This window comes from Microtus pennsylvanicus, chromosome 3 (genome assembly GCF_037038515.1).
Source record: "Microtus pennsylvanicus isolate mMicPen1 chromosome 3, mMicPen1.hap1, whole genome shotgun sequence".
NCBI classification, from domain to species: domain Eukaryota; kingdom Metazoa; phylum Chordata; class Mammalia; order Rodentia; family Cricetidae; genus Microtus; species Microtus pennsylvanicus.
Window position 1 is genome coordinate 64,142,234 of NC_134581.1, and position 25,291 is coordinate 64,167,524.

Below are 25,291 nucleotides of genomic sequence, written 5' to 3' on the forward strand. Positions count from 1 at the left end.
AGCGGTCTTCTCTGGTGAATACCCAAGTTATTTATAACAACCAAACATCCTAGCTGGGCCATCCAGATCATTCTTCATTCTTTAAGAAGTATTTATTTTATGTGTGTGTGGGTATACACAAGTAAGTGCGGATGCCTGAAGAGACAAGAGGTATTTCATGCCCCTGGAGCTAGATTTATGGATAGTTAAGTCTGACAAACTGGTCCTCTGTAAGAGTAGAATAGGCTCCTAGTATCTGAGCCATTTCTCTGTTCTTTCAGCAGCGGTGAGAGTTGAGACAGGGTTTCTCTGTGTAACCCTACCTGTCCTGGAACTCGCTCTGTAGATCAGACTGGCCTCGAACCGAACCAAAGGACCGAGCCACCACCACACAGCTCCAGTTCTGTTCCTACCACTGTTTACCTTGAGTATCACCTTGTTATCCACTCCCCAGAGGCGCGTTCTCTTTTTGACACTTGATCTTACCTCTACCACTCTTCTGAAATGGTCTGTAACCCAGTCTGGGCTCAAATTTCTGATCCTTCAGCCTCCACTTCCCAGGTGGTGGTATTAAAGGCACACAACACCACATTAACCTTTTTGTGTGTTTGTGTGGGGAGGCATTTTGCTTGCAAGTATGTCTATGTGCCATGTGCATGCCTGGAGGAGGACACTGGAGCCCTTGGAACTGTTGTAGTTTCTGGGAAAACAGCTAGTACTCCTGACTGCTGAGTCATCTCTTCAGCCTTTTGTTTTGCTTTTTAGACAGTCTAGCTGAGTAGCCTTGGCTGACCCCAAACTTACAGTGTTCCTCCTGTCATTACCTCCCAGATACTTAGTGGACACCACACCAGCTTTAACTTTTTATATAGCATTCTGTTGAGACCAGTCATTGCCTACTATTGCTACTGGTTTGGAAACTCAAGCTGAGACTCTCACATACCTTTTAAAAGCTGGCTGTGCTGACATTGGCAGTCTCTTAAAAGGGAGTAGCCTAATTCATTTATTATGCAATCAAATACTCTGACCCATCTTCCATTATCATCTGAAAGGCAGAGAGTAACTGGTCTATTTAAGTGGGTTGTTGGAAGGGTTATATAGGTTAATACATATTACCTACTTAAAACTGGGTCTAATATTTGGAAGCATCTCATGGTACCTTCCCTGTTTATTGTTTGCTTGTTTTAACTTATTTTGTGTGAATACACACGACACACCACACATGTGGATTCTAGGAATAAACTCAGGTTGTCAGGCTGAGCAGCAAGAATTCTCCCATTGAGCCATCTTACCTGGCACCTTAATGCCTCCACCTAGTGAAGTAGAGAAAACACATAAAACCTAAGCCTTGTCAGGCAGTGGTGGTACACACCTTTAATCCCAGCACTCAGGGCCTCCAGGGATATTCAGTGTGACCCCGTCTCAAAAAACAAACAAAAAAATCCTTATCAGTGCACACTGTAATCCCAGCACTGGAGAAGCTGAGGCAGGAGGATCACTTCAAGTTCCAGACCTGCCTGAGTTGTATATCAAAACCTGTGAAAAATAAAAGCACTCTCACCCCAAAAATGAACTTAATAGGCTGGTCTGTGTATTCTATTTTGTCTGGGCTAAAACTTGATTCTCTCTTCACCAATTCTATTGTTTTTTTTTGCTTCGTTTTTGCAGTTGGGGTTAACATCAAACCTATGACCTTGCACATAAGACTAAACACACATTTTACCACTCCTAAGAACATCTGTTTTCAGGAACCTCCCAGATCACTTCTAACCACTAGCTGGCCAAGCTACAGGGTGATCATTTCCTTAGGCAAGCAAACACTCCAGGCCTTTAATATGGTATTTCCTGGGGCTGGACTATCAACAGGAAGTCTTGTGGATAAAAACTCTGCCAAAACATTCATTCCGGGAAAAGGGCTGGTGACAAATCTGCTCAGCTTGCCCAACACCGTGCAGCCTCCACGTGAGGCTCCCGCTGCAGACCTCAAGCCTACAATCCCATCCCCATTCTTAGGGTTCATGAGCTTGTACGATCAATAGATATGGCTAGATAGAAACCTAGGTAAGAAGACAAATATTTACACTTAACAAGGTGGTAGGGGCATTTATTGGCATAAGTTAAAGATTTCTTTAAATGAGTGAACACTTAACATTCAAGTTGCACCACTTTATATATAAAAACAAAACAACAAAAAAAAACTTAACCCCAATTCTCCATCTGTTCAGTCCTATTTCAAGACGATAAAGCAAAGGAGGAAAGGGGTAACGTCCTGCTTCTGCACCACCAACTTTAAGGCACTAGCAGCTAACAATCCCCAGTGCAATACAAAACTGCTTCTCACTGACTTCTAAGACAGTCATTTAATTATCAGCTCAAATTCGAAGAAAATTTCCAGGAACACAAAGGGCGATTCCTCCCATCCCCGGGTCAGTGACCTGTAGTTGCCACGGGGAGAATCCTCGCTAGGCATCCAGATCAAAGTCATCGCGTTCCTCATTGTACTCCAGCACGTGCCGCTTAATCTTGGACGAGTCCACCCAAGTGACAAAGTCCTCCATGCTGCGAGTGACGAGAAAGGCGGGATCGGTGACCACGTCAGGGCCGACGCGGACGTGACCCTGTTCCACAAAGGCCACAGCAGCCTGGAGGTGCTGAGCCATGCGGAGCTTGAGGAGCAAAGTGGGCAGGCGGCGGCGGCAGAAGGACGAGGCTGTGACGGAGTCGCAGAGTTCGAGCGAGCCGCGCGTGGGCACCAGGCCGATGGCGTAGAGCTTGTCCAACAGCGCCGCCGTGGCGCGCACGCGGAACGGGTCGCGTTCGGGGAGGTCGCGCAGGCGCCGCGCCAGCTCGCGCACGGCGCGGCTCAGCTGGTTGTAGCGCGTGTACTCCTCGCGCCGCTGGAGCCCGTACCGCCGCAGCACGCGCAGCTCGTGAAGGTTGTGGTCGGTGACCTCCCAGTTCAGGAAGTCCACCTGCTTCAGCAGCTTCTGCTCGTGGAACTTGAGCTTCCGCACCATCGTGGAAAGAGCCCGAGAAAGCAGAAAGCACGCAGAGAACGCAGCACAACTTCCGCCTCGGCGCGGGAAGACCCCCCGCCGCCCACTCCTCTGAGCCAATAAAAAGAAAGCTAAACACCACGCCCCCATTCAATTTTTTAATTGGTCCAACTTGGAACTTCCTGTCGGGGGAAAGGCCAGAGGGAGGTCGGGAGGGCGTGTCCTGCGAAGGCGGTTGCGCCTCGTAGCCGCGGGTGGGGAGGGGCGGGGAACGGGGCTGTCACGTCGCCTAGTTCTTCAACAATTTTATCTCAGGTACCGGTCTTTGGTGACTCCCAAGAGAGTTTCCTTCAAGAGCTGCAAACGTCAGTTTCGGGAGAGCGGAGTGACTGCTTTTGAGGGAATTTACTCTGCTAAAAGATGGGTTAGAACTGTGCGAACTTCTCCGCGCCAGCGGTCCCTAGGACTGGCCAAAAGTCCACCCCTGCCAGCATCGAGTCTATCACTGATCTGGGAAAGGAATTCTCTCCTTGACAAATAGTACTGAGCAGCGCCAAACCTATGGCATGCCCGTTTCCTGGTCGTTTCCTAGACGCATGGAATCAGGGTGGGAAGCAGCCCTGACATCTAGCTTTTACTTTTTTGAGACAGTGTGTCTCTCCCTAGGTAACCCAGGCCAGTCACGAAATCGCCATAATCCAACCGGCCTCAGTCTTCCAGAACGCTGAGATTACGAGCATGAGCCACTACGGTCATCATATTTATTTTTATTTTATTGAGAGACAGGGTCTTTCTATGCAGCCCTGCCTGTCCTGGTACTCTTCAGGTACACCAGGCTGGTCTCGAACCCAGAGATCCCACCCACTTCTGCCTCCCGAATGGTACGATAAAAGGCTTGCTTCACTACTCCCGGTTCTTATTTTACAGGCTATGTTATTCAGGTAGGTCCGGAGGTTCTGTGTTTCTGACAGTCCTTAGTAGTGAATGATGCCCACCGAATATGAGAAACTAGGTGTAAATATAAGTCCTAGTCCTTTCATGTGAAAATACCTTGTCTGGCAAGTTTGCTTGACACCCCCAAGCTCCAGAAGATCTTCCAGCACAGTTCCTGTCTGAAATCACAGAAGCAGAATTAAGATAAAAAATTTCTACTGAACTCCCATCCTGACAGGTCCTTTCCCCTTCAAGCCCCACCAAATCTCAAGCTCTGATGCCATCCCCACCCTGATAGGTCCTTCCCCCTTCAAATCCCACCAAACCTCACACTTTGATGCCATGGCACACAATCCCCATTTCCCAGCTGAGGTTGTTGTCCCTCATCTTTATCAAAGAATAGTCTGCATCGGTTAAGGTTTGGTTTCCAGGTCTGCACAGATCTAGCATCTCTGGTACAGAAACCTCAAAGAGGTTTCATTGGGGTTGCAATGTCAGCCCTTTCCCTGGTCTCTCTCCTCTCCTGTCTTCTCCTTCTCCAAATCCCTGAACTTGCAACCAGCCTAACAGTCAATGGATGGACTCTGTTTGATATCGGTCTAAGCAAGAAAGTTCCAGGGGGCTGGAGAGATGGCTCAGTGGTTAAGAGCATTGCCTGCTCTTCCAAAGGTCCTGAGTTCAATTCCCAGCAACCACATGGTGGTCTGTATTGAGGTCTGGTGCCCTCTTCTGGCTAACTCCGTACAAAATAAATAAATAAATATTTTTTTAAAAAAAGTTCAAATAGGGAGGCAGGGGCAGGCGGATCTCTGTAAGTTCAAGGCCAGCCTGGTCTACAGAGCAAGTGCCAGGACAGGCTCCAAAACTCTGTCACGAAAAACCAAAAAGTTCAAATAGAGCTGAATGACTTTAATTCCAGCACTGGGGAGGTAAGGGCAGGTGAATATCTCTGTGAGTTCAAGACTAGCTTGACCTATATAGAGTTCTAGGACAGCCAGGGCTGTATAGAGAAGCCCTGTTTTCTTTGTGTGTGTATGTATGTGTGTATTTTTTTTGGTTGTTGTTTTTAGGGTAGGAGAGTTTATATCTTTAATCCTAAGATTTGGGAGGCAAAGGCAGGTGAATCTCCTTGAGTCTGAGAATAACCTAGTTTACATAGTGAGTTCCAGGTTAGCAAGGGCTACATAGTGAGACTCTGTTAAAAAAAAAAAAAAGGCTGGCGGTGGTGGCGCACGCCTTTAATCCCAGCACTCAGGAAGCAGAGGCTGGCAGATCTCTGTGAGTTCAAGATCAGCCTGGTCTACAAAAGCTAGTTCCAGGATAAGCTCCAAAGCTACAGTGAAACCCTGTCTCGAAAAACCAAAAATAAGTACATAGAATAAAATAAAATAAAATAAAAGGTTCTAGGGTGATTGGCAGTATTAAGAGATAACTTGGTTTGTAAAGGTGCTAAGCCTGACCATTCATCTCTGGAACCCCATGTTGGAGGGAAAGAACAGACTCCCTTGTTCTCTGGCCTACATACACACACCAAATAAATGTAATAAGAAATATTCCAATTTCCTAAATGGCTTTCAGAGCCGCATTTTCAGGCAGGAACGATGAGGCTGGGAGATAAAGATGGGACAGGCAGTTTAGAGACAGGACCTCAGTCAATATCTGTATCCTCAGTCATGAGCTAAAAATGTCCTAACTGTAAAAACAAAACAAAACATATACATACACATAAAGATAGAAAAGACAAAGACAGAGAGAGGAAAGAAGAAGAAAAAAATTTTTTTTTAAAAAAAAATGTCCTAACTGGAGGCTAAAGAAATGCCAAAACTGTTTGTAGGCTTTAATCCCTGGTCTGGTTCCTAAATGATTTTAGCATTGTTACTTCAAAGGAGGGAATGATGAGAACAGATAAAACTTTGTCAGATGGAAAAAGAGCCCAAAGCAGCCCCTCATAAAATGTCCTCATTGGAGGCCACAAATATCAGAAGAGTTCTATTTTTTTGTTTTTATTGTCTTTTAAGTAGTACATCTACCTAAAGGTTTTAGGGACTGTTCCCTCCCCATTCCTCATGCTTGTTTCTGTCATTTTACCTCCTGTTTGCTTGTTTGCTTATTTATTTGTTTTGAGACAGGTTCTCATTCCATAGTCCTGGCAGGCCTTGAACTTAATCTGTAGAGTAGACTGGCTTCAAATATACAGAGACCTGCCTGTCTCTGCCCCCAGAGTGTTGGAATTAAAGGCACATGCTCCCAAGCCTGGTCATTTTAGCTCTCTCTTTTTTTAAAAAAAAAACATTTATTTATTTATTTTGTTATATATACAAAATATAACAAAATGTATATGTGTGTATGTCTGCAGGCCAGAAGAGGGCACCAGATCTCATTACAGATGGTTGTGAGCCACCATGTGGTTGCCGGGAATTGAACTCAGGACCTTTGGAAGAGCAGGCAATGCTCTTAACCACTAAGCCATCTCTCCAGCCCCTCCGCCCATTTTAGCACTCTTGATACTGCTTCCTCAGCCTCCCAAATTTAGAATTACAGGCATTTACCACCATGTCCAGCTTCTGAGAATATATCTTCAAATATGTGATCATCATTCTAGTCTAGTCTGCCTCCAAAGGTCTCCCAGGTTTCCTTTGCCCCAGTCTTTGTCCCACCACTGTTGTGGAATATTAATTTAAGGTGTGTTACATTTCTTTGCTGTGGAACGTTTGTTGAATGATGCAAAGATGTGCTGCATTCTTTTATGTTGCATTTGTTTAACTCTGTGTTACTGTACCCATCTACTAATAAAGAGCTGAACAGCCAATAGCTAGGCAGGAGAAAGGACAGGCAGGGCTGGCAGCAGAGAGAATAAATAGAAAGAGAAATCTGGGAAGAAAAAAATCTAGGAGCAAGAACGAGGAGAGAGGAGAGGAGGACTCCAGGGGCCAGTCACCCAGCCACTCAGCCAGACACGGAAAAGAAGGAAAGAAAAGATATCCAGAAATAGAGAAAGGGGCAAAAGATAGATGGGATAATTTAAGAAAATCTGGCTAGAAACAAGCCAAGCTAAGATTGGGCATTTATAAGAAAGGGTAAGACCCCATGTACGATTTATTTGGGAACTGGGTGGTGGGCCTCCAAAAGAGTCAAAAGAGTAAAGAGTTTTTAAAAAAAAAAAAACAAAACAATATTTTGACACCCAACAAGGGGCCATATTTCCATGTAGGGCCTGAGAAAGCTGAAAGAAAAAAGAAAAAGGACAGGGCTCCTTTAAGAGGTACTGCCGGTCAGGTGGTGTGATAGCAGTAAATAAAAAAAAGGCAAGTTTGTAGCAGCCCAGGTACTGGCTTTCTCACCTAGGAAGGCTGGATGCAGTTCCTGGCCATGCACTTGCAACCTGGCTGTGAGCTTTAGGCTTGTCTTTCACAACTGGAGGGGGGTAGGGAACAGCCGAGGGTCTTGCAAAGGATCTAGGTGTAGCTTAGCAGTCTAAAGTTTGCTTGTGCTGTTAAAAAAGACTAGACTACAACAGCTGGTTCCCGGACAGGCACCAAAGCTACAGAGAAACCCTGTCTCGAAAAACCAAAAAAAAAAAAAAAAAAAAAAGACTAGAGATACGAAGCAAAAGAGGTCAGACAGCAAAACCACTAAACAGGTTTCAGTTCCCTTTACAATGTGTATAGGCTTAAGAAAGAAGGGAAAAAAAAGATACGGACAATATGGAAAGAAATAGTTTAAAAATAATAAAGTCTTTAAATAGAGAAGTAAAGTAATAAAAAGAATAATCCACGTAGAGATGAAAAATACACAGGGAATCTGGATCCTGAATGTTATTGTGTTGATTTTGAATTTTTCAATGCTAGATAAGCAAACAACGGCTGCTTAGAGACATGGGATTGAAAGAGGGACTGATGAAATAAACCAGCCTAGATATTTTAAGAACGACTTAATTTAAAAATGGAAGTAAAAAAAATGTATTTGTAAAATGGAACTTAAAAGATGCATTAATTTGGAGGAGCTGTTTTGCTTTAGTTCCCACTGTGATGGCCACAAACTTAGGATCCTCCTGCTTCAGTCCTGCAAGTGTGTCGCCACCACCAGCTATGTATTCATCTTCACAGGGAGTCAAATCCAGATTGTATCAATGAAAATGAGTTTTGAAGCCAGAGGTCTGAGAATCACATCCCTTAAAACAGCCAAAGGTCCCATTTTATTTTAAAGTTATAACCACCACCACCACCCCACCCCCGCCCCACAGGGTTTCTCTGTGTATCTTTGGCTGTTCTGGAACTCTCTCCGTAGACCAGGCTGACCTCCAACTCACAGAAATCCGCCTGTGAGTGCTGGGATTAAAGGAGCTCACCACCACTGCCCGACTCAAAGGTACCAATCTTTAGCAGCACGAATTTATCCTAGTAACTCTGCAAGGAGCGCGACTAGAATGGGGAGGTAGGAAGCTCTAGCTGGGGGTGGGGTAGGGGAGTAAACAAGGCTCCAGGACTCAGCCTAGAAAGAGGTGTGGGCTACAGTCTTTGTTGTAACCTCAGATGTAGGCAAGAAAAAGAGAAGGTCCCTGATTGGTGTCCCACTCAGGCTGAGGCAGTGCCCTCCCATGCATTTTCCACAGTCCTAGCCACATTAGACAGAAACATCTTGTCTACCTGTGAAGATACTACACAGGTCCAAAAGATAAGCAGTTTCTTACTTTGTTGTCTTTCCAGGGGGTTGGCAAATTATCGGTACTCGGTTAATTTATTGTTTGGAATATATAATTTAATGAATGAGGCAGTTTGGGTGAATTAAAGAGCAGAGGGGCGGGGCAGGAATCCAACCATTGTGCTATTCGCTCCAGAGTTTAGCACATTTCCTTCTTAATCAGTTCACCGCGTTATGCATAAACTAGAGGGTCAAATCCTGAAAGTCTAGAGGCTATCTACCAGAATACGCCTTCTCCTTGGTGTTGCTGGCCAGAATGGAAGATCCAGTTTCCGCGAAAGGACAAAGAAACCCAGAACTCGCCTAAACTTATTCCTTGCCACTGCAGAAGTATAGTCTCCCCCCCCACCCCAACCCAAGGCAGAGGTGCTCCCGGCACAATCAGGCTCGCAGCACCGGGTATCCCCTGCGGGACACCAGAGTTGCACAGTCCCCTGCCTCGCCTCTGAGAACAATCCCGTTGTGCTAATCCCTAGACTCCTAGGGGCAAGCGAGACGGGAAAGGAAGCTGAAAAAGTGTAATCCACAGCTCTGCTCCCTGACAGCCTGCGCGGCTCTCCCAGCCCTTAACTCCCTCTTTGCCACTCAGCGTTCGGCAAACTTTGGAGTTGTCCTGCACTTGCGTCACGGAAAAGGCAGGCCGGTGATCGAGTCCAGGAGAAGCCCCGCGGCGGCTGGCGAGCTCCCCCGCGCGGTGCTCCAACCCGGGCGAGAGGTGGCTCTCGACACCGGCTACTCCGCTGCTGAAAGCTTGCAGCTCCCGACTCCCGAGTCCACTTCCCAGATCCCCGCCACCCGGACAGAACTCGAGGGAGGGAGGGCGCCCGTCAGAAGGAAAGAGGACGGAAAGCCGGCGGTGGCATCCTGGCCTCGGAGGGCGGAGCCGCGCGATCCCTGCTCCGCCAGGACGCGCGGAAGTGCTGTGGAGTTTGCTCAATTCCCTAGCCTGCTTTCCCTCCCTCTTACCTCCCTCCCGCTCTCCCCACCCTTCACCTCCCCTTACTGCCTTCCCCTCCTTCCTCGGGACGCCACCTCCTGGACTCTTTTTCCTTTTTTTCTTTTTTTAATTTTTGTTTTGTTTTGGACCTGACTTCCCTCAGGCAGCCCTGAGGGGCTGCAAGTGCGGGGTGAGAAGGAGGCAGGAGGCTGCGGCTCAGCTTATCCTTCTCGGGCGGCATCAACAAGGCGTCGCAGAGAACGAACTGCTGGACGGACGAACAAACAGCCGGCCGCGCCATCTATTCGATGGAACTTCATCTACCAACTACTGTTGAGTGTTGAGTGTTTGCTGGCACGACAGTGGTGAGGGTGGTGATGGTGGAGGATTCCATTAGTGTTACTTCTGGACAGGGGATTTGGGACCCCGATTGGGGTCAGCTTAGTACTCCGAAACTGCTGAGGAATTAGGCAAACAAAAGAGAGAGAGAGAGAGAGAGAGAGAGAGAGAGAGAGAGAGAGAGAGAGAGAGAGAGAGAGAGAGAGAGAGAGAGAGAGATCCTCTGAGCGGATTGTCGCGCCCCTTGTTCTCTGGGGGTAGGGGCTAGCCACTTGCAGGGCGGGAAGAGGGCACCAGAGCAGGCGAGGCGGGGTCGCGCCCCCTAGGTCGTGTAGTTACCCGCCGGTTGTGCAAGCTTTGGCCCTTGTTTTCCCGGCCTGGCTCGTTTGGAGGCTGGACGACACATCCACCCTTGGAATTGGCTCAGGACTCTGCTGTTATTCTTCTTGCCCCTCTTGGATTTTCTGGATTCCTGAAGACGCGGTGGCGCGGGAGGAGAAAGGAAGGAGGAAGGAACTGATCTTCAGAGGAATGTGAGAGCCTCCCAAAGCCGGAGCAGCCAGAAGGAGCTGGGAGCCGGGGAGGCAGAAAGAACCCTGCTTGTGTCCTGGGACCGTGGTCTGCGGCTGGATTTTGTTGTTGTTGTTGTTGTCGTTGTACAACATTGTTCTAGTGCAAAGTGTCTGCCGCATTCTTATTCTAGCAGAGCTCGTTTCTCCAGGCCATTTGACTTTTCTACTTGGTGTGAGAGGAGGGAGAGACTCCCCCCATCTCAGGGGCTGCTAGGGGAGAGATAAAAGGCTGTGGCCATGTCTAACACCTCCCTGCTTACAGGTAGATAACGCCAGGACTGGATAAGGCGGTTTCTGGACCATGGACATTTCTTTGAAGAGAAGGCAGCTAGACAGCATCTTGTGCATACTGAGATCCTGCCTGAGGGTCTGAGTAAGTTGTACTGGACTTTGAGCTGCAAGTACATTTTTTGGACACCCTGCTGACCATCTTGGGTCTGGGCAAGGCATTTCCCTTCCAATCTTGACTTGTCCGGTAGCCTAGCCATGGCACTGAAAGGCCGAGCCCTCTATGATTTCCACAGTGAGAACAAGGAGGAAATCAGCATCCAGCAGGATGAAGACCTGGTTATCTTCAGTGAGACCTCACTGGATGGCTGGCTGCAGGGGCAGAACAGCCGTGGGGAGAGAGGGCTCTTTCCTGCTTCTTATGTTGAGATTGTCCGTCCTGGCATCAGCACCAACCGTGTGGACTATGCCAACAGCTCTGCAGTCTCCCTGGACACCGAAGTGAGTTTGTATACCAACCCTAGTATGACCAACACAGTCAAGAGTGGGGGCAGTGATGTCCTCCCAAATCAACAAGGAAACTTTGAAGAGGATGATGATGATGACTGGGATGACTGGGATGATGGATGCACAGTGGTAGATGAGCCAAGGGCTGGTGGTCTAGGTACCAATGGGCACCCTCCACTTAACCTTTCCTACCCAGGTGCCTACCCCAGCCAGCATATGGCTTTCCGACCGAAGGCACCCTTGGAAAGACAGGACAGTTTGGCATCTTCCAAGCGGGGCAGTGTGGTGGGACGTAACCTCAATCGTTTCTCGTGTTTTGTGCGCTCTGGAGTAGAGGCTTTTATTCTTGGTGATGTGCCCATGATGGCCAAGATTGCTGAGACGTACTCCATTGTGATGGGCCCTCGTGGCCCTCAGTGGAAGGCCAACCCCCATCCATTTGCCTGCTCCGTAGAGGAGCCCACCAAACAGACCAAGTTCAAAGGCATCAAAACTTACATCTCCTATAAGCTCACACCCACCCATGCTGACTCACCTGTTTACCGGCGCTACAAACACTTCGACTGGCTCTATAACCGCCTTCTACACAAGTTCACTGTAATCTCTGTGCCCCACTTGCCCGAGAAGCAGGCCACTGGGCGCTTTGAGGAGGACTTCATTGAGAAACGCAAGCGGAGACTCATCCTCTGGATGGACCACATGACTAGCCACCCTGTGCTCTCTCAGTATGAGGGCTTCCAGCATTTCCTCAGCTGTCTAGATGACAAGCAGTGGAAGATGGGTAAACGTCGGGCAGAAAGGGATGAGATGGTGGGGGCCAGCTTTCTGCTCACCTTCCAGATCCCCACAGAGCACCAGGATCTGCAAGACGTAGAGGACCGGGTGGATACATTCAAGACTTTCAGTAGGAAGATGGACGAATGCGTCCTACAACTTAGCACCGTGGCCTCGGAGATGGTGCGGAAGCACGTGGGAGGCTTCCGCAAGGAATTCCAGAAGCTAGGAAATGCCTTCCAGGCCATTAGCCTTGCCTTCCAGATGGATCCTCCCTTTAGCTCTGAGGCCCTCAACAATGCCATTTCTCATACCGGCCGGACCTATGAAACTGTTGGTGAGATGTTTGCTGAACAGCCCAAGAATGACCTCTTCCAAATGCTTGACACACTGTCTCTCTACCAGGGCCTGCTCTCCAACTTTCCTGACATTATCCATCTGCAAAAAGGTAAGCCCTTCCTGAATGTGGTGTTCTGCTGGTCCCTGGGAATATGGGCACCTCCTGTACTACGATGAACAGCTCATCACATTTTCCTGTCTCCATCTCCATCGCGGGCTCAACAAATATATTGAGACGATTCTCTAGTAGGCGGAAGGATGGTGTGGACAGGGTTGGTCTTTGTTCTCACTGAGCTCTGTGCATACTTTCCTGTTCGCTCTGTTCTTCCTGTGTCTCATTTACCCAATCATGCATGGGACCCCAAGGTAGCACCCTGGGTTCTGGGAACACAGAGATCCCAGATCCCAGATTTTGCCGTGTACGAACCCACGGGTTTAAGAAGGACCAAGACACAGACACAGGTAAGAGCGGACTGCAGCTTGTCTTACCCTCACATAGGCTCAACTCCTACCTTAGAAGCATTTGAGCCTAGACTCCCGCTCTGCCCTGTCTGTTAGCCCCTATCTGTGCAGGAGGATTTCACACAAGTCTGTGTCCACAGCAGAGTAGTTGTGGCTCAGCTGGGACTATTCCTTCCTCCTTCCAGATCCCCAAGGACATATCTATATTGGCTGCCTCCCAGGCCCGTTGTGTTTTCAGTTCTCATGGTCCCCTGTGTGGGGGAGGGGCAGGATGAGCCCCTGCCTGTTGCTGCTGTTAAGGAACTGCCAGCGAAGTGACTCATGCTGAGTCACGTGGGGCACTAAGCTGGGCAGGGGGCAATAGAACTGGGGGTCCAAGGCTCTGCACGTGGGTCAGTCTGTCTTCCCTGCCCAAGCTGGGCTTCTCTTGCGTAAGAATTGAGTCAGGGGCTGACCTAGCAGGTGACTGAGTTCAGAAACTTAGGGAACTTGCCAAGAGAGAGGTGTGGTTCTCCCTGGGGCTGGTAACTCTGGAAGACTAGATGCAGGGCGTGGGGCTGGCTCCCAGGACCCTAGGCCCTGAGGTCAAGGAGTTTTACTCTGGGCAGCCCTCTGGTTTGAATGTAGGGAACAGCATATACATTACCCCCGCTCTCAAGCCCCTGTCCTCACCGTGAAGATGGTTGTCAGAGCTCTAGCTGCCAGGCAGCTTTCCCCCTTCACCTTTCTCTTTTCTTCTTTTGTTTGTTGAACTCTTGCATCTCCACCTAACTTTCTCTTCCTTTCAGCCCTAGGGATTCAGAGCCTGAGTTCCAGCCCAACTTTGCTCCCAGTTTGCCTGTGTCCCTGGTTGGGAGGGGCCTTTGCTTTCCAGGACCTTAGTCTTTTAGGCCTTTGGGGTAGAGTCTTCTGGGGAAGGCCTGCCTGGTACCTTAGGCTGGTTCCGCGGATCTGGCTTTGCACTCAGAGCAAGGGCCCGGCCTGGCAGGGGCAGGTGCCTCCCTGTGCGGAAGTGGAACCACACACGGTGCTGGGCCTGGGAAAGCTGGTTCAACCAGCTCCTTGGATGGCATGTTTTTGTGTGGGCAGCAAAGGGCTGGGCACCATGATTAAACAGCTACCCCGACGCAATGGCTGGAAACTCTCACTTAGGGCATAGTTGGAGCAAGAAGGCAACCACGTGTGCACACACCAAGTGTTCCCAGGCTCGTCAAAGAAGGGGAAAAAAGCTATATTGTTCTTTCTACCTCAGATAGGCAGACAGGAGAGCCGTGTCTCACTCTCCCCTTGAGATGTTTCTTCTGCTGCCTGTATCTGCCCCATGCTGTGTAAGCCCTGCTTCTGAGTGCTGAGTTCTGTCCTTAGTCTGGAGTGAGTATGAGGAGGGATTGGAGCTGGTCTGAGACAGACTGCGCACAGGCTTTGGAAGCTGCAACTGGAGAACATCCTGTACTGGCCTCGTAGATAGAGGCTTTCCTCAGAGAAGTAACGGGACGTTTAGTCCTAGGTCACGGGATTCTGTCTGTCACATCTAGACAGTTGAACAAATGGTGAGCATGAGAGGGACAAGTTTGGGGAAGCCCAGGTTGGAGAGTCAGGATACGGGGCTTGGAGGGAGCTCATCTATGGGGTGATCTTGGAGACTTCTCTCCCCTGTCTCCATTGATTTGATGTGGAGTCTGCCTGGAGCTGAGCTGAGCTCTCCGGTATATTCTGTTAACTTGAGCATTTGGGGGGAAGAAAAACCTAGTAATTGCTATCCTGTCACAGAAAGGATAATTGACTGCTCAGAGCGAACAGGCTCAGGGATCGATCCTACGCAGTCGCACTAAGTAGCTGGTGCAGCCCCTTCAGTTTCACAGATAAGCAGCGTTGAGGAGATTTGGAGGCAGAGTCGGTATAGGGGCCAAGTATGTTGGGATTTCCCGAGTCAGGCAGATGGAGGAGAGAACTGCCCAAGGCGTGGACAACTGGTCAATGGTGCGAAAGGAAAAGGAGGAAGAAAGGAGGCTTGGGCTTTCTAGTCTAGCACCGCCTCAGTTTGTGTACTTTGTGTATCCCCGCAGGTCTGGGACTATAGAGCATCCTTGAGGGACCATGGAGCTCGTGGCTTAGCTAAAGCAGAGGCAGTTCCTGTCGGTGCAAGCTCTTGACTAGGGGACAGATAGGTTGAGCCTTATGCAATCCTTTCTTCACCTAAGCAGTGCTTGCTGCTGCTGCTCTCCTCCTCCTCCAACTTTGTTTTTAATTATGTGTATCAGCTTGTTTCTGTGTTTGGAGATAGATACATGAATATGAGTGAGGGTACCCATAGAGGCCAGAAGCTAGTGTTGCATCCCCTGGAGTTGGAGCTACAGGCAGTCGTGAGCTGCCAACTGATCTCTGGTTTTTTGCAAGAGCAACAAGTGTGCTTGACCATCTTTCCAGCACCAGGAGCAGCAACAACTGCAGTTCCATTTTTGGGACAGGTTCTTGCTTTGTGCCTCAAGCTAGTCTTAACTCTTTATTCTATTTATTTGTTTATTTGTTTTGTTTTGTTTTGTTGAGACAGGGTTTCTCTGTGTAGTCCTAGCTGTTTTGAAACTCACTCTGGAGATCAGGCTGATCTCAAACTCACAGAGACCTGCCTGCCACTGCCTCCTGAGTGCCGGGGATTAAAGGTGTGCGCTACCACCGCCCGGCTTGTATGCTTTTTCATTTTGTTTTTACACAGCTTTGACTGACCTGGAACTTGACCTGGCCTCCAGCTTCTAGAAATCCATTTGTCTCTGCCTCCTGAGTGTTGGAATTAAAGGTGTGTGCTGCCACACCTGGATCTTCAAAACTTTTATAACAGAGAATTATGTTGCCGTGAGTCACCATGGGCTGGTAATTGCTGTGAGTCCTTGGGTAGAAAAACAGTTCGCAACCTGGAGAGATGTCTCAATGGGTAAAGCAATTGCTGTGCAAGTCTGAGGAACTGAGCTTAAATTCCGCACAAAAGCCAGGCTCAGCAGTTAAACATAGTGTTTCTTTGATGCAAAGGAAAGTGAAGACAGGGGATCACCCAGAAGTTTGTGCTTGGCATACACAGCAGCGAACAAATTTTCGAGACAGGGTTTCTCTGTTTGGTGCCTGTCCTGGAACTAGCTCTTGTAGACCAGGCTGCCCTCGAACACCCACAGATCCGCCTCCTCTGCCTCCCGAGTGCTGGTGTTAAAAGTGTGCGTGTGCCACCACCGCCAGGCACCTCGACTCTGTCTTAAGCAGACTAGAAGGTGATGACTGACACCCAAGATCGCCCTCTGACTGCCACATGTGTACCGTGGCGCATGCATTCCTCCACCCACACGAATATGCATGCACACATACATGTGTAAATACACACATCATGCGCACATACTCGGAGGCAGTTTGCATATTAAAGCATTCCGAATCCTTGTTTATGGCAGGTGCAGGCTTTGGCATTTTATGCGTATTGGTTGAATTAAACCTCAGTTGCTGTCAAGCTCGTCCTGTCATTGTCACTTTTTACAGATGTGGAAACTCTTGAGGCTCGTTGTTATAAGAGGTCTTCAGCAGCTTCAGCTCTGTCCCATTTACCAGAGGAGACACTTGCCGTCCAGCCAACCAGCATTTTCCTGCAGGTGGAACAGCTGATCCTAGGACTCAGATCTTCTGCCCCCAAATTTAGATAAATGGGGGAGGGTGGGTACTGTGCTTGGAACCTTTGGGCTCTGCAGCAGATAGACTCCTAGTCCTCGCTCCTCATTCCTGGGATCTAGTGTGCCGGGGCAGGAGGCAACCCTGAAGGAATCTCAGACTGAGTCCTGGTGTTCTTAACAGGCATAATAGCCCTGCCTGCTCCGGTGGATTCCTTAGCTGTCCCCTGGTCTCAGTTACCAGGTGGGGAAATGATGGTGTTAGAGTTATTTTTCTATTGCTGTGAAGAGACACCAAGACCAGGACAACTTATCAAAGAATTTATTGGGACTCACAGTTTCAGAGGGTTACAGGTTATGATCGTCATGACGGAGAGCCTGGCAGCAGGCAGACAGACATGGTGCTGGAGCAGGAGTTGAGAGCTTCCGTCTCATCCGAGAGAGTGAAGCCCACGCAGGTGACACACTTCCTACAATGAGGCCACAGCTCCTAGTCTTTCCCAAACAGCTCCACCAACTGGAGGTGAGGCATTCCAGGAGTGAGCCTAGGGGACTATTCTCATTCAACTGGAGATGAGGCTTTCCTAGACGCGAGCTTGTGAGACCATTCTCATTCAAACCACCACAGGTGAAGAGCACAGTTGGAGCCTTTGCCTCTCTTTCTTTCCCCAGCCCTCCCTGTCTCTGGATACTTAGTGATTGTAGTAGGCTCATTCTTGCCACTTGGGCCATTATCTCATCAACAAAAGGGGCTTTAATCTCCCATCAAGGCTGTGTGCATAACATCTTTCTTTAATTTTTTTAACTTATTTTATGTGTATGGGTGTTTTGCCTGCATATGTGTCTGTGTACCACATACATGCCTGATACCTGTGGAGGTCAGAAGAAGGTATTCAATCATTTGGGGCTGTTATGAGCTGTCATATGGGCGCTGGGAATCAAGCCCAGGACCATGCTGGACTGTCAGTATGGAGCGGGAGGCCTGTGATAACAGAGGGAAGGTGTCAGAGGCCTGAGTGAGCTGAAAGCTGAGAGCTTTTGGTACCATGGAAGCATCTTTCTCCAAAATTGAGGCATTGTATAAAATGCCACTAATAACCATTTAGCCCCGCTCTTGCTAGTTGATAGAGATGTTGCCTCTGATAAAGGTATCTGGAGTTACTTCCAGCATGCAGAGCCCTAGCATATAGGAAGTGCCAAGGAAGCGCATTTTGAATGTTTCTGACAACTTGAGTGAGAACTGGCTGGCAATGTATCTTATTTGGTGGAGATTTTTCCGAGTGCTTGCCAAGCATGCACGAGACCCTTGACTCAGTCTTCATAAACCAAATATAGTAATACATGTGTTTGAGGTCAGTTTGGTCTACAAGAGACCCTGTCTCCAACAAAACAAAAACAAAACAAAAGAAGGGCTGGAGAGATAGCTCAGAAATTCAGAGTATTGACTGCTCTTCCAGAGGATTCAGGTACAACTCCCAGCACCTACATGGTGCCTCACAACTACCTATAACTCCAGGGGATCTGATGTTCTCTTCTAGCCTCCATGGGTACCAGGCACACACATGATCCACAGGCATGCATGTAGGCAAACATTCATACACACAAAATAATAAAATAAATTTTAATCAAATTAAAGTAGGATTGGAAAGATGGGTGGTGTTGGTGCATGCCTTTAATCCCAGCACTGGAGAGGCAGAGGCAGGTGGACTTCTGTGAGTTAGAGGCTAGCCTGGTCTACAGAGTGTGTTGCAGGACAGCCAGGACTGATTCACAGAGAAACCCTGTCTCAAAAAGAAAAAAAAAGAAGGGCTGGAGAAATGGCTCCATTAGTGGTTAAAAGTGTGCGCTGCACTTACAGAGTCCCCAAGTCCAGTTTCCAGCACCCATGTAAGGCAGTTCACCATTGCTTGTAACTCTGAGGGGCTAGGGTGCTCTAGAGGGATCTGACGTCTCTGGCCTCCACTGCGACTCATGTGCACGAACTCTTCTTCCCAACATACAAACAAATAGAAATGAAATAACTCTTTTTTTAAAAAAGCCAGTCAACTAAAGAAAAAAATGGGATGAGGGCTCCCTTGCACTAAGGACTCCCTTTTGTCCTTTGAGAGTGAGTGCTGTGTATGGACCCACTACCTCCTCTTCTCTGCAACTGGCTTAAAGGCAAAGTTAGTCACCTGCCTTTTATTCAAAACTGAATCCATTAACTGTTGATTCAGTTCAGTTCTTCCGGATTAAGGCTCCTGCCCAGGTTTACCCCTTTCTCTCTTTTTTTTTTAAATATTTATTTATTTAGTATACAGTATTCTGTCTGCTTGTATGCCTGCAGGCCAGAAGAGGACACCAGACCTCATTACAGATGGTTGTGAGCCACCATGTGGTTGCTGGGAATTGAACTCAGGACCTTTGGAAGAGCAGGCAATGCTCTTAACTGCTGAGCCATCTCTCCAGCCCCTTACCCCTTTCTCTTACCATCTGTCACCTGTTTATCATCACAGTCTCCTCTGGTTCTATGGGGACAGGGGTGAGGAGTGGACGGGGTTTGTGTGTAACAGAGCCTTACCAGGTGGCTTCTGAAGTGCTGTGCAGGATCAGCTGTGTGATAGCAGGCCGGGGACAGGTGCATTGGGAGGCATTCTGCCTGGGGCGCCAGGGAGACTTTGGTGTAGAAGTAGAACCTGATCCAGCCCTTGAATTATGGATAGAGATCCAGCAGGCAGAGGTAAGATAGGAAAGGACTGGGAGGAATGGTTGGACATGGTGTCACTGTGGAAGTCACATCTGCAAGATCCAACTCCCGGAGGCCTCCTAGGCAGGGGAATGGGGGTGGACTGCCATCCGCAGGCGGTGTAGAGCCAGACACAGCATCCAGCTCAGGGAGCGTCTTTGGATGCTGTGAGATAGACTCTGAAATTAAGGAGGATGTCACTGTCCTAGCAGCCCCAGGATGAGATGAGTCAGTTCAGCAGATGTGTCTACATCTGCCTGGCCAGACCTTGTGGGACCTGGGGAACAGATGAACATGACAGTCCCTAAACTCACTCAGCTCACACCTCAGGGAAGCCAGCCAGCTAGAGTGTGATAGCTGAGATACAGAAGGTTGGAAAGTCTCTGACATCACAGGGTACATGGAAGAGAGAGGCTAAAGCTGAAATAGGAGATGTTGAGGCCTGTGATGTCCTGAGGGAGACAGTTACGGGGGTTCAGGAGGAAGTCTGGGTGGAGCCATCTGGGGTGTCCTTCGCCTTTGGGAGACTAGAGGGATGTACAGGGAGTGAGTGAATAGGAGGGGTCCAAGCCCTAACCTGCCTGTCCTGTGCTCTGTCCTGCCAGGTGCCTTTGCCAAGGTGAAGGAAAGCCAGCGCATGAGTGATGAGGGCCGCATGGCTCAGGAAGAGGCAGATGGCATTCGCAGGCGCTGCCGTGTGGTAGGCTTCGCCCTGCAGGCCGAGATGAACCACTTCCACCAGCGCCGTGAGCTTGACTTCAAGCATATGATGCAAAGCTACCTGCGCCAGCAGATCCTTTTCTACCAGCGGGTGGGCCAGCAGCTGGAGAAGACGCTGCGCATGTATGACTATCTCTGACCTTTCTGGCTGCTGCGGTCCACCCCATTCCAGGCTCCTGTGCCCCTAGCAGTGGGTGTTGAGGAGTGGGTGAGGAGTGGCCTGTTAGAAGAGAAGGGACTTTTGAGAAGTCCTGGTACCCCTGGAGAAGTCTTCCCTCACTTTAAGATGGGTAACTGGAGGTAGGAGTCCTCTGAGCCAAAGTCTGGGCTGCTGGTCAGTCCCTGGAGAGCAGACTTCTTTGGAGCCTATAGTGCATGCTCACCTGGCCACCACACCTTGTTCATTCCCTGGGCTCCATGAACTGCTGTGGCCATGGCTGAGACATTGGTGACCAAGGCTGGAACATGCTTGTCCTGGAGGAGCCCCTGGATATCAGTCAGCGCAGTGTGACAATGCCACTTAAGAATTCATGGAAATTCCTTCAAGGGACCACAGAACTCTGCTGGTCAGGGGGCATTCCATGGAGTAGGTGACATACTAGAAATCTCTTGAAGAATTACAAGGACCTACAAGACAGTAAATGGGGTGGAGGACATTTTGGGGAGAGGACCGGTGTTGAGTCTCCTCTTCCTTACCTTTTCCATGGGTTGTGATCTGCATGACAGAGAGAGGGATCATCCTTGCTCCTTGGTCCCTGGCTTTCCCTGCCCCACCCATGCTTCTGCAGGAGGGACTGCAGGCCAACTCCCTCCTATAAGTCTTAACCAGGTCCCCCATCCTGGTTGGGGGACCCCCCCTCACTGATTAGGGCACTATGCAGCAACTTTCCCTTCTGTGGGCTCAAGATGCTCAAGCCACAGAGCACTGAGCCCTGGTGGTGCCTTCCTGGAGGGAACTCTCGAAAGTTACTAGCAGTAATTCCCCATTCTCCTAGCAGGTCCCTGCTGTCCCCAGTTCCCAGGGGCCTTTGCTTCTGTGGGCTGGTCTTCTTAAATCCTTCTCATTGCACAGTGGAAAATCTGAGAGAAAAAAATCTGGGGACTTTAGACCCCCTGCTCCTGGGCAGGCTCACCTATGTTTACATCCTCCAGGAGATACTGCCCCTTTCCCCTTGGGCCAGGATGTGGCCCAGCAGCATGCTGTTGGGAAGTGACCCTGTGCCCCCTTGCCTTCCTGGGAAGTCATGCTCTGCTCCTGGGTCCTGCTGCTTGACTCTCTTTTCTTGATAAACGTTTTACAGTTTCTGTAACGAAGTGCAGCCTTTTCTTTCTGAGTCCTGGAAACAGTGAGGGTTGCAGGGAGAACAGAACCCAAAACGCCCCCACTGGACTGGATTCAGTGATCTTGATGGGTCTAAAAATTAATTCATAACTTCAAAACAAAGGAGCAAGGCTATGAAGGTCAGAGGCAGTAGAAGGCCCTATATCCCCAGCTGGCTACATGGCTTCCTCAGACTTGGGCCTCTTTGTTGTTTGCCTGTGCCTCAGGGTGTGTGTGTGTTTGTGCCTCGGTGTGTGTATTTGCCTATGTGTGTGTGTGTGTATTTGCCTGTGCCTCAGTGTGTGTGTATTTGCCTGTGCCTTGCGGTGTGTGTGTGTGGATGTGTATTTGCCTTTGCCTTGGTGTGTATGTATTTGGGGGGAGGTGCTCATAGTGGCCAGAGATCAACACTGGGTGTCTCCAGTTGCTTTCTACCTTACTTTTGAGCTTCTCATGGGTCTGAAACCTACTAACTGGGCTAGGCTAGCCGGCCAGTGGACTCTAGGGTTCCTCCTGTTTTTGCCTACCCAGTGCTGGGATTACAGGAAAACGGCGTGTGTGTAGTCTTGGCTGGCCTGGAAGGCACAGAGAGATTCACTTGCCTCTGCCTTCCAGTGCTGTGATTAAAAACATGTGCGGTCATGCCTGAGTTCTGGATTTTTACTTATGCCGATGGTAGGGATTTGAACTCAGGTCCTCGTGCTCTTGCTACAAGCACTTTACTGACTAAGCTATATTGCCAGCCCCTCCTCTATCTCCAAAATGGGTGGAGTTCTGTACAGGGGTTCCTGGTGTCATAGTCTTTGTGCTAAAGATTGTAGGAGAAGACTATGAGACTGCCCTGCATAGTCCCAGGTGATGCCTGTCCCAGGGAGCTGTCCCTAGAAAGCTCGGGTCCAGCACAGGACAGGCAGAGACTCTCATCAGTCTCAGGTTCCCAACCCTGCAGCAGCTCCCATTTTAGAGCTTGAAGTGCCCTGGTGACAGGGAAGATTTTTCCCTCACATACGGAAAGAGCACAGACGAGCTGGTCCTCTTTCAGAGGCAGAGGGGATTTTTCCAGGGTGAGGTTCACTGGGGAAGGCTTTTGGTCAGGTCAGAGTCTGAGGAGCTCATGGCAGGGAGTGAGGAATGGGCCGGCCTCATTTAGGCCATAGTGTCCTTACAGGAACTTTTGGAATGGAGCCCCTTGGCGCTGGATCAGAATTAGGTCAGATGTGGGACTTTCTGAGGAATTCTCCCCTCCCTGCCTGCCTTCATCTTCCTACAAGTAAAGGAGCTAACTTCTTGTTTGTAGGCTCAGCTCAGCTTTGACCTCCATGAAGTTTTCTGTAGAGAAGGCTCTGAGCATGCATGGGGGTAGGGCTCCTTCCTGAGGCCTTCTGGAATGTTCCTCTTAACCCACTATGCCTGGAAAGCACCCTGCTAACACTTCCTGCCCTATGAAATAGTATTGCCCTGTGTCCCTCTGCTGAGAAGGAACCACCTCCAATTCCTGTAATCAAAATGATCTGTTCTCAAAGGGCTTGGGCCTAGGAGAAGAATCACAAAGTGAAAACTAAGTCTGACATAGTGGCACACACCTTTAACCCCAGCAGATGCAGGTGGATCTCTGAGTTCAGGGCCAGCCTGGTCTACCCAGTGAAATAGTGTCTCAACAAGAAAAGAAAGAAGAAAAAAAATAAAGGCTAGAGATAAACCTCCTGTTCCAAGTAGCACCAAGGTCTCTGGCTAGTAACAGGTATATGGAGAATGGGGGTGTCACAACCCTTGTTCTGGTTTTTTTTCTATCTGTATGCATTGGAGAAATCTGTGCTCATTCTGAGCTGGGCAGAACGTCCCCCAGCAGGAGACGGGGGGAGTATGGAGGGGGGGCAATGCTGTGGTGACAGGGCTTGTTGGCCTTAGTCACATGCTAGGCAGATGTTCCAGACTGAGCTGGGCCCAGCTGCCTCTAGTTTCCTCTCTCGCTTTGCTCTGAGGGGGTTGGAAAACAAGGCCTCTTTTTCTGTCCTGGGCAGCTACCAGAACCTGGGATGGGGGTTGGGACTCCTGGGTTCCCAATCTTGGCCCAGCCCTGGAAAAGGAGTCTGCTTTGTGCTTATGTAAAGATGGGGATGGAGGCAGACCTGAGATTGCACATCCTGTCTCCTTAGGCTACAGGAGAGCTGTGAGCGTCCGTGCCATAGCCGTGGTACTACAGCCTCAGACACGGTCCCTGGGTTGTAGATGCACAATCACAGACACAAACGCACAGTCCTGTACTTTTCAAAGGCTGCAGTGGCCACTCACACTTGAGCCCCTCACAGAGTTGCACCTTGGTCACACCATGCTGTGTCGTGTATCCACAGCTATGACCACACGTGTTACCATCTGTTAGCAGATATGTCCCAGCCACTTTGCTATGTCATCACAACAGTCCTTGGCACACAATAATAACCTTACATAGCCAGAATCATATGATCTGAAACAAAGGTGTTCCATAGGTATATGCCACTGGTACCACATCTATCACTTCATAGACCCCCTGAAGATTCTTTAGATGAGATTCAAGAGAACTTTGAGGAACAAGCAATCCAGAGGGCCCATGTCCCAGATGAGATGCAGAGTAAGTTACAGGTACCACATATAGGCTTGTGCTCTAGGGGGTCTGGGTGTCCAGACAGGATGGACCCACAGCACCAAGTTCAACTTTACTGTTCAGAATAGTGACCCTGAATCTTAATGAAGATGGTACCTGGCCACCTCACCCAGCAGGGCGAGGGCTCTGATCAGGCTGGCCTGGCCTTGTTCACCCTGAGCCAGTCCTGAGGACCAGGCTGTTCTCTCTTTTTTTTTTTTCTTCGAGACAGGGTTTCTCTGTGGTTTTGGAGCCTGTCCTGGAACTAGCTCTTGTAGACCAGGCTGGTCTCGAACTCACAGAGATCCGCCTGCCTCTGCCTCCCAAGTGCTGGGATTAAAGGCATGCGCCACCACTGCCCAGCGACCAGGCTGTTCTTGAAGGCCCCTGGCTGAACCCACCAGCCACAGTTCCAGGCTTTGGAGCATCCCCGTCTGCAGCTGAGTTGCGGTGTCTAAGGGAGAAGGACATGATGCCAGGATGCGGTGGGCAGGGCCCTCCCTTGGATGGTAGGAACATTCCTATACTCGGGCCTTCCCACAGCATGCGTGGACCGGGCACGCCCTGCCTGCCCCGCTGACTCAGACCTCTGGGAGCCAAGCCTGACAGACTGCTCCCTCACCCACACCAACCTGCTTCCTTACCACTGCCCTCCGGCTGCCCTCTCTACCACTGGGGCAGGAGAAGACTATGGGGTAAGGTCAAAACTTATCACTGCCAGATAAAGAGGCTGATTGCGAAACCCAGCCCTGGGGATCTACATAGTTGAACATAAACATTTTTCTTTCGGGTTTGTTTTGTTAGTTAAACCCTAGTGCAGTCCAGTCTGTTTAAAAAGCAGTGTCTGTCACATAGCTGTGGCCTCCCTATTCCACCCACGGGTCCTGCTCAGCCTCGCAGTTTCATTCCAGAGACAGACTTGGCCAGACGGAAGGTGGATTTGCCCAGGCAGGGCTGGTCTTGAACCCAACTCTGGCTCCATTCCTTGAAGCTGTGCTGATGAATTCATTTGAGGTCTAAAGAAAACAGGGAGCAGACCTCTGCTTCACAAGTGTGGTTGGTTTGAGGATGGGTGAGGCCCTGCAGGCCCTCTTTACCACCCCCACTCCCCCATGGGAAACGGAAGACAGCACTACACGGTGAATCTTACCGCGTTGGGCTGTTTACGGATGGAAGTACGTGAGGAAGCTAACCTCACGTTTTTGTCTCGAGATCGTCAACTTGAACCACTCAGCCATCCTCCATTCTCTGTGTTCTGCGTGCTGGGTTTACAGTCGTGAACCATCACACCTGTCGTAGCCTGCCTTGGATTCCCCTCTATTCTCCCATGTGGTAGAAAAATAATCTCGAATAACTTGGGGGAAGCAACTTTTCCCGGGGGCTGTATGTAAGTTTTGGGGTTGACCTTTTGCCGGCCGCTGTCAGACTGGCTTTCAAAGGCTGGGTCCCACATATTCTAATTTGTTCCACTCTAAATGACTGGGTTTACTCTTTGAC

The 25,291-nt window shown here is 49.4% G+C and overlaps 2 protein-coding genes across 2 annotated transcripts; one reads left to right on the plus strand and one right to left on the minus strand.

Moving 5' to 3' along the window:
- Positions 1-2,066: 2,066 nt before the first annotated feature.
- Imp3 (IMP U3 small nucleolar ribonucleoprotein 3) lies at positions 2,067-3,080 on the minus strand. Its single transcript, XM_075965815.1, has one exon. It carries the CDS (start codon positions 2,994-2,996, stop codon positions 2,442-2,444), a length of 555 nt encoding a protein of 184 aa, XP_075821930.1. The 5' UTR covers positions 2,997-3,080; the 3' UTR covers positions 2,067-2,441.
- Positions 3,081-9,288: 6,208 nt separating this feature from the next.
- Positions 9,289-21,167, plus strand: Snx33 (sorting nexin 33). Its single transcript, XM_075965817.1, has 2 exons — positions 9,289-12,414; positions 19,739-21,167. The coding sequence occupies exons 1-2, from the start codon at positions 10,944-10,946 to the stop codon at positions 19,990-19,992; spliced, it is 1,725 nt and encodes a 574-aa protein (XP_075821932.1). The 5' UTR covers positions 9,289-10,943; the 3' UTR covers positions 19,993-21,167.
- The last annotated feature ends 4,124 nt before the right edge of the window (positions 21,168-25,291 follow it).

Excerpts from the sequence above, each read along its gene's own strand:
- Imp3 (XM_075965815.1), bottom strand. The coding sequence starts at position 2,996 with ATGGTGCGGAAGCTCAAGTTCCACGAGCAGAAGCTGCTGAAGCAGGTG.
- Snx33 (XM_075965817.1), top strand. The coding sequence starts at position 10,944 with ATGGCACTGAAAGGCCGAGCCCTCTATGATTTCCACAGTGAGAACAAG. Across the intron at positions 12,415-19,738 it reads CATTATCCATCTGCAAAAAG|GTGCCTTTGCCAAGGTGAAG; the intron begins GTAAGCCCTTCC and ends CTGTCCTGCCAG.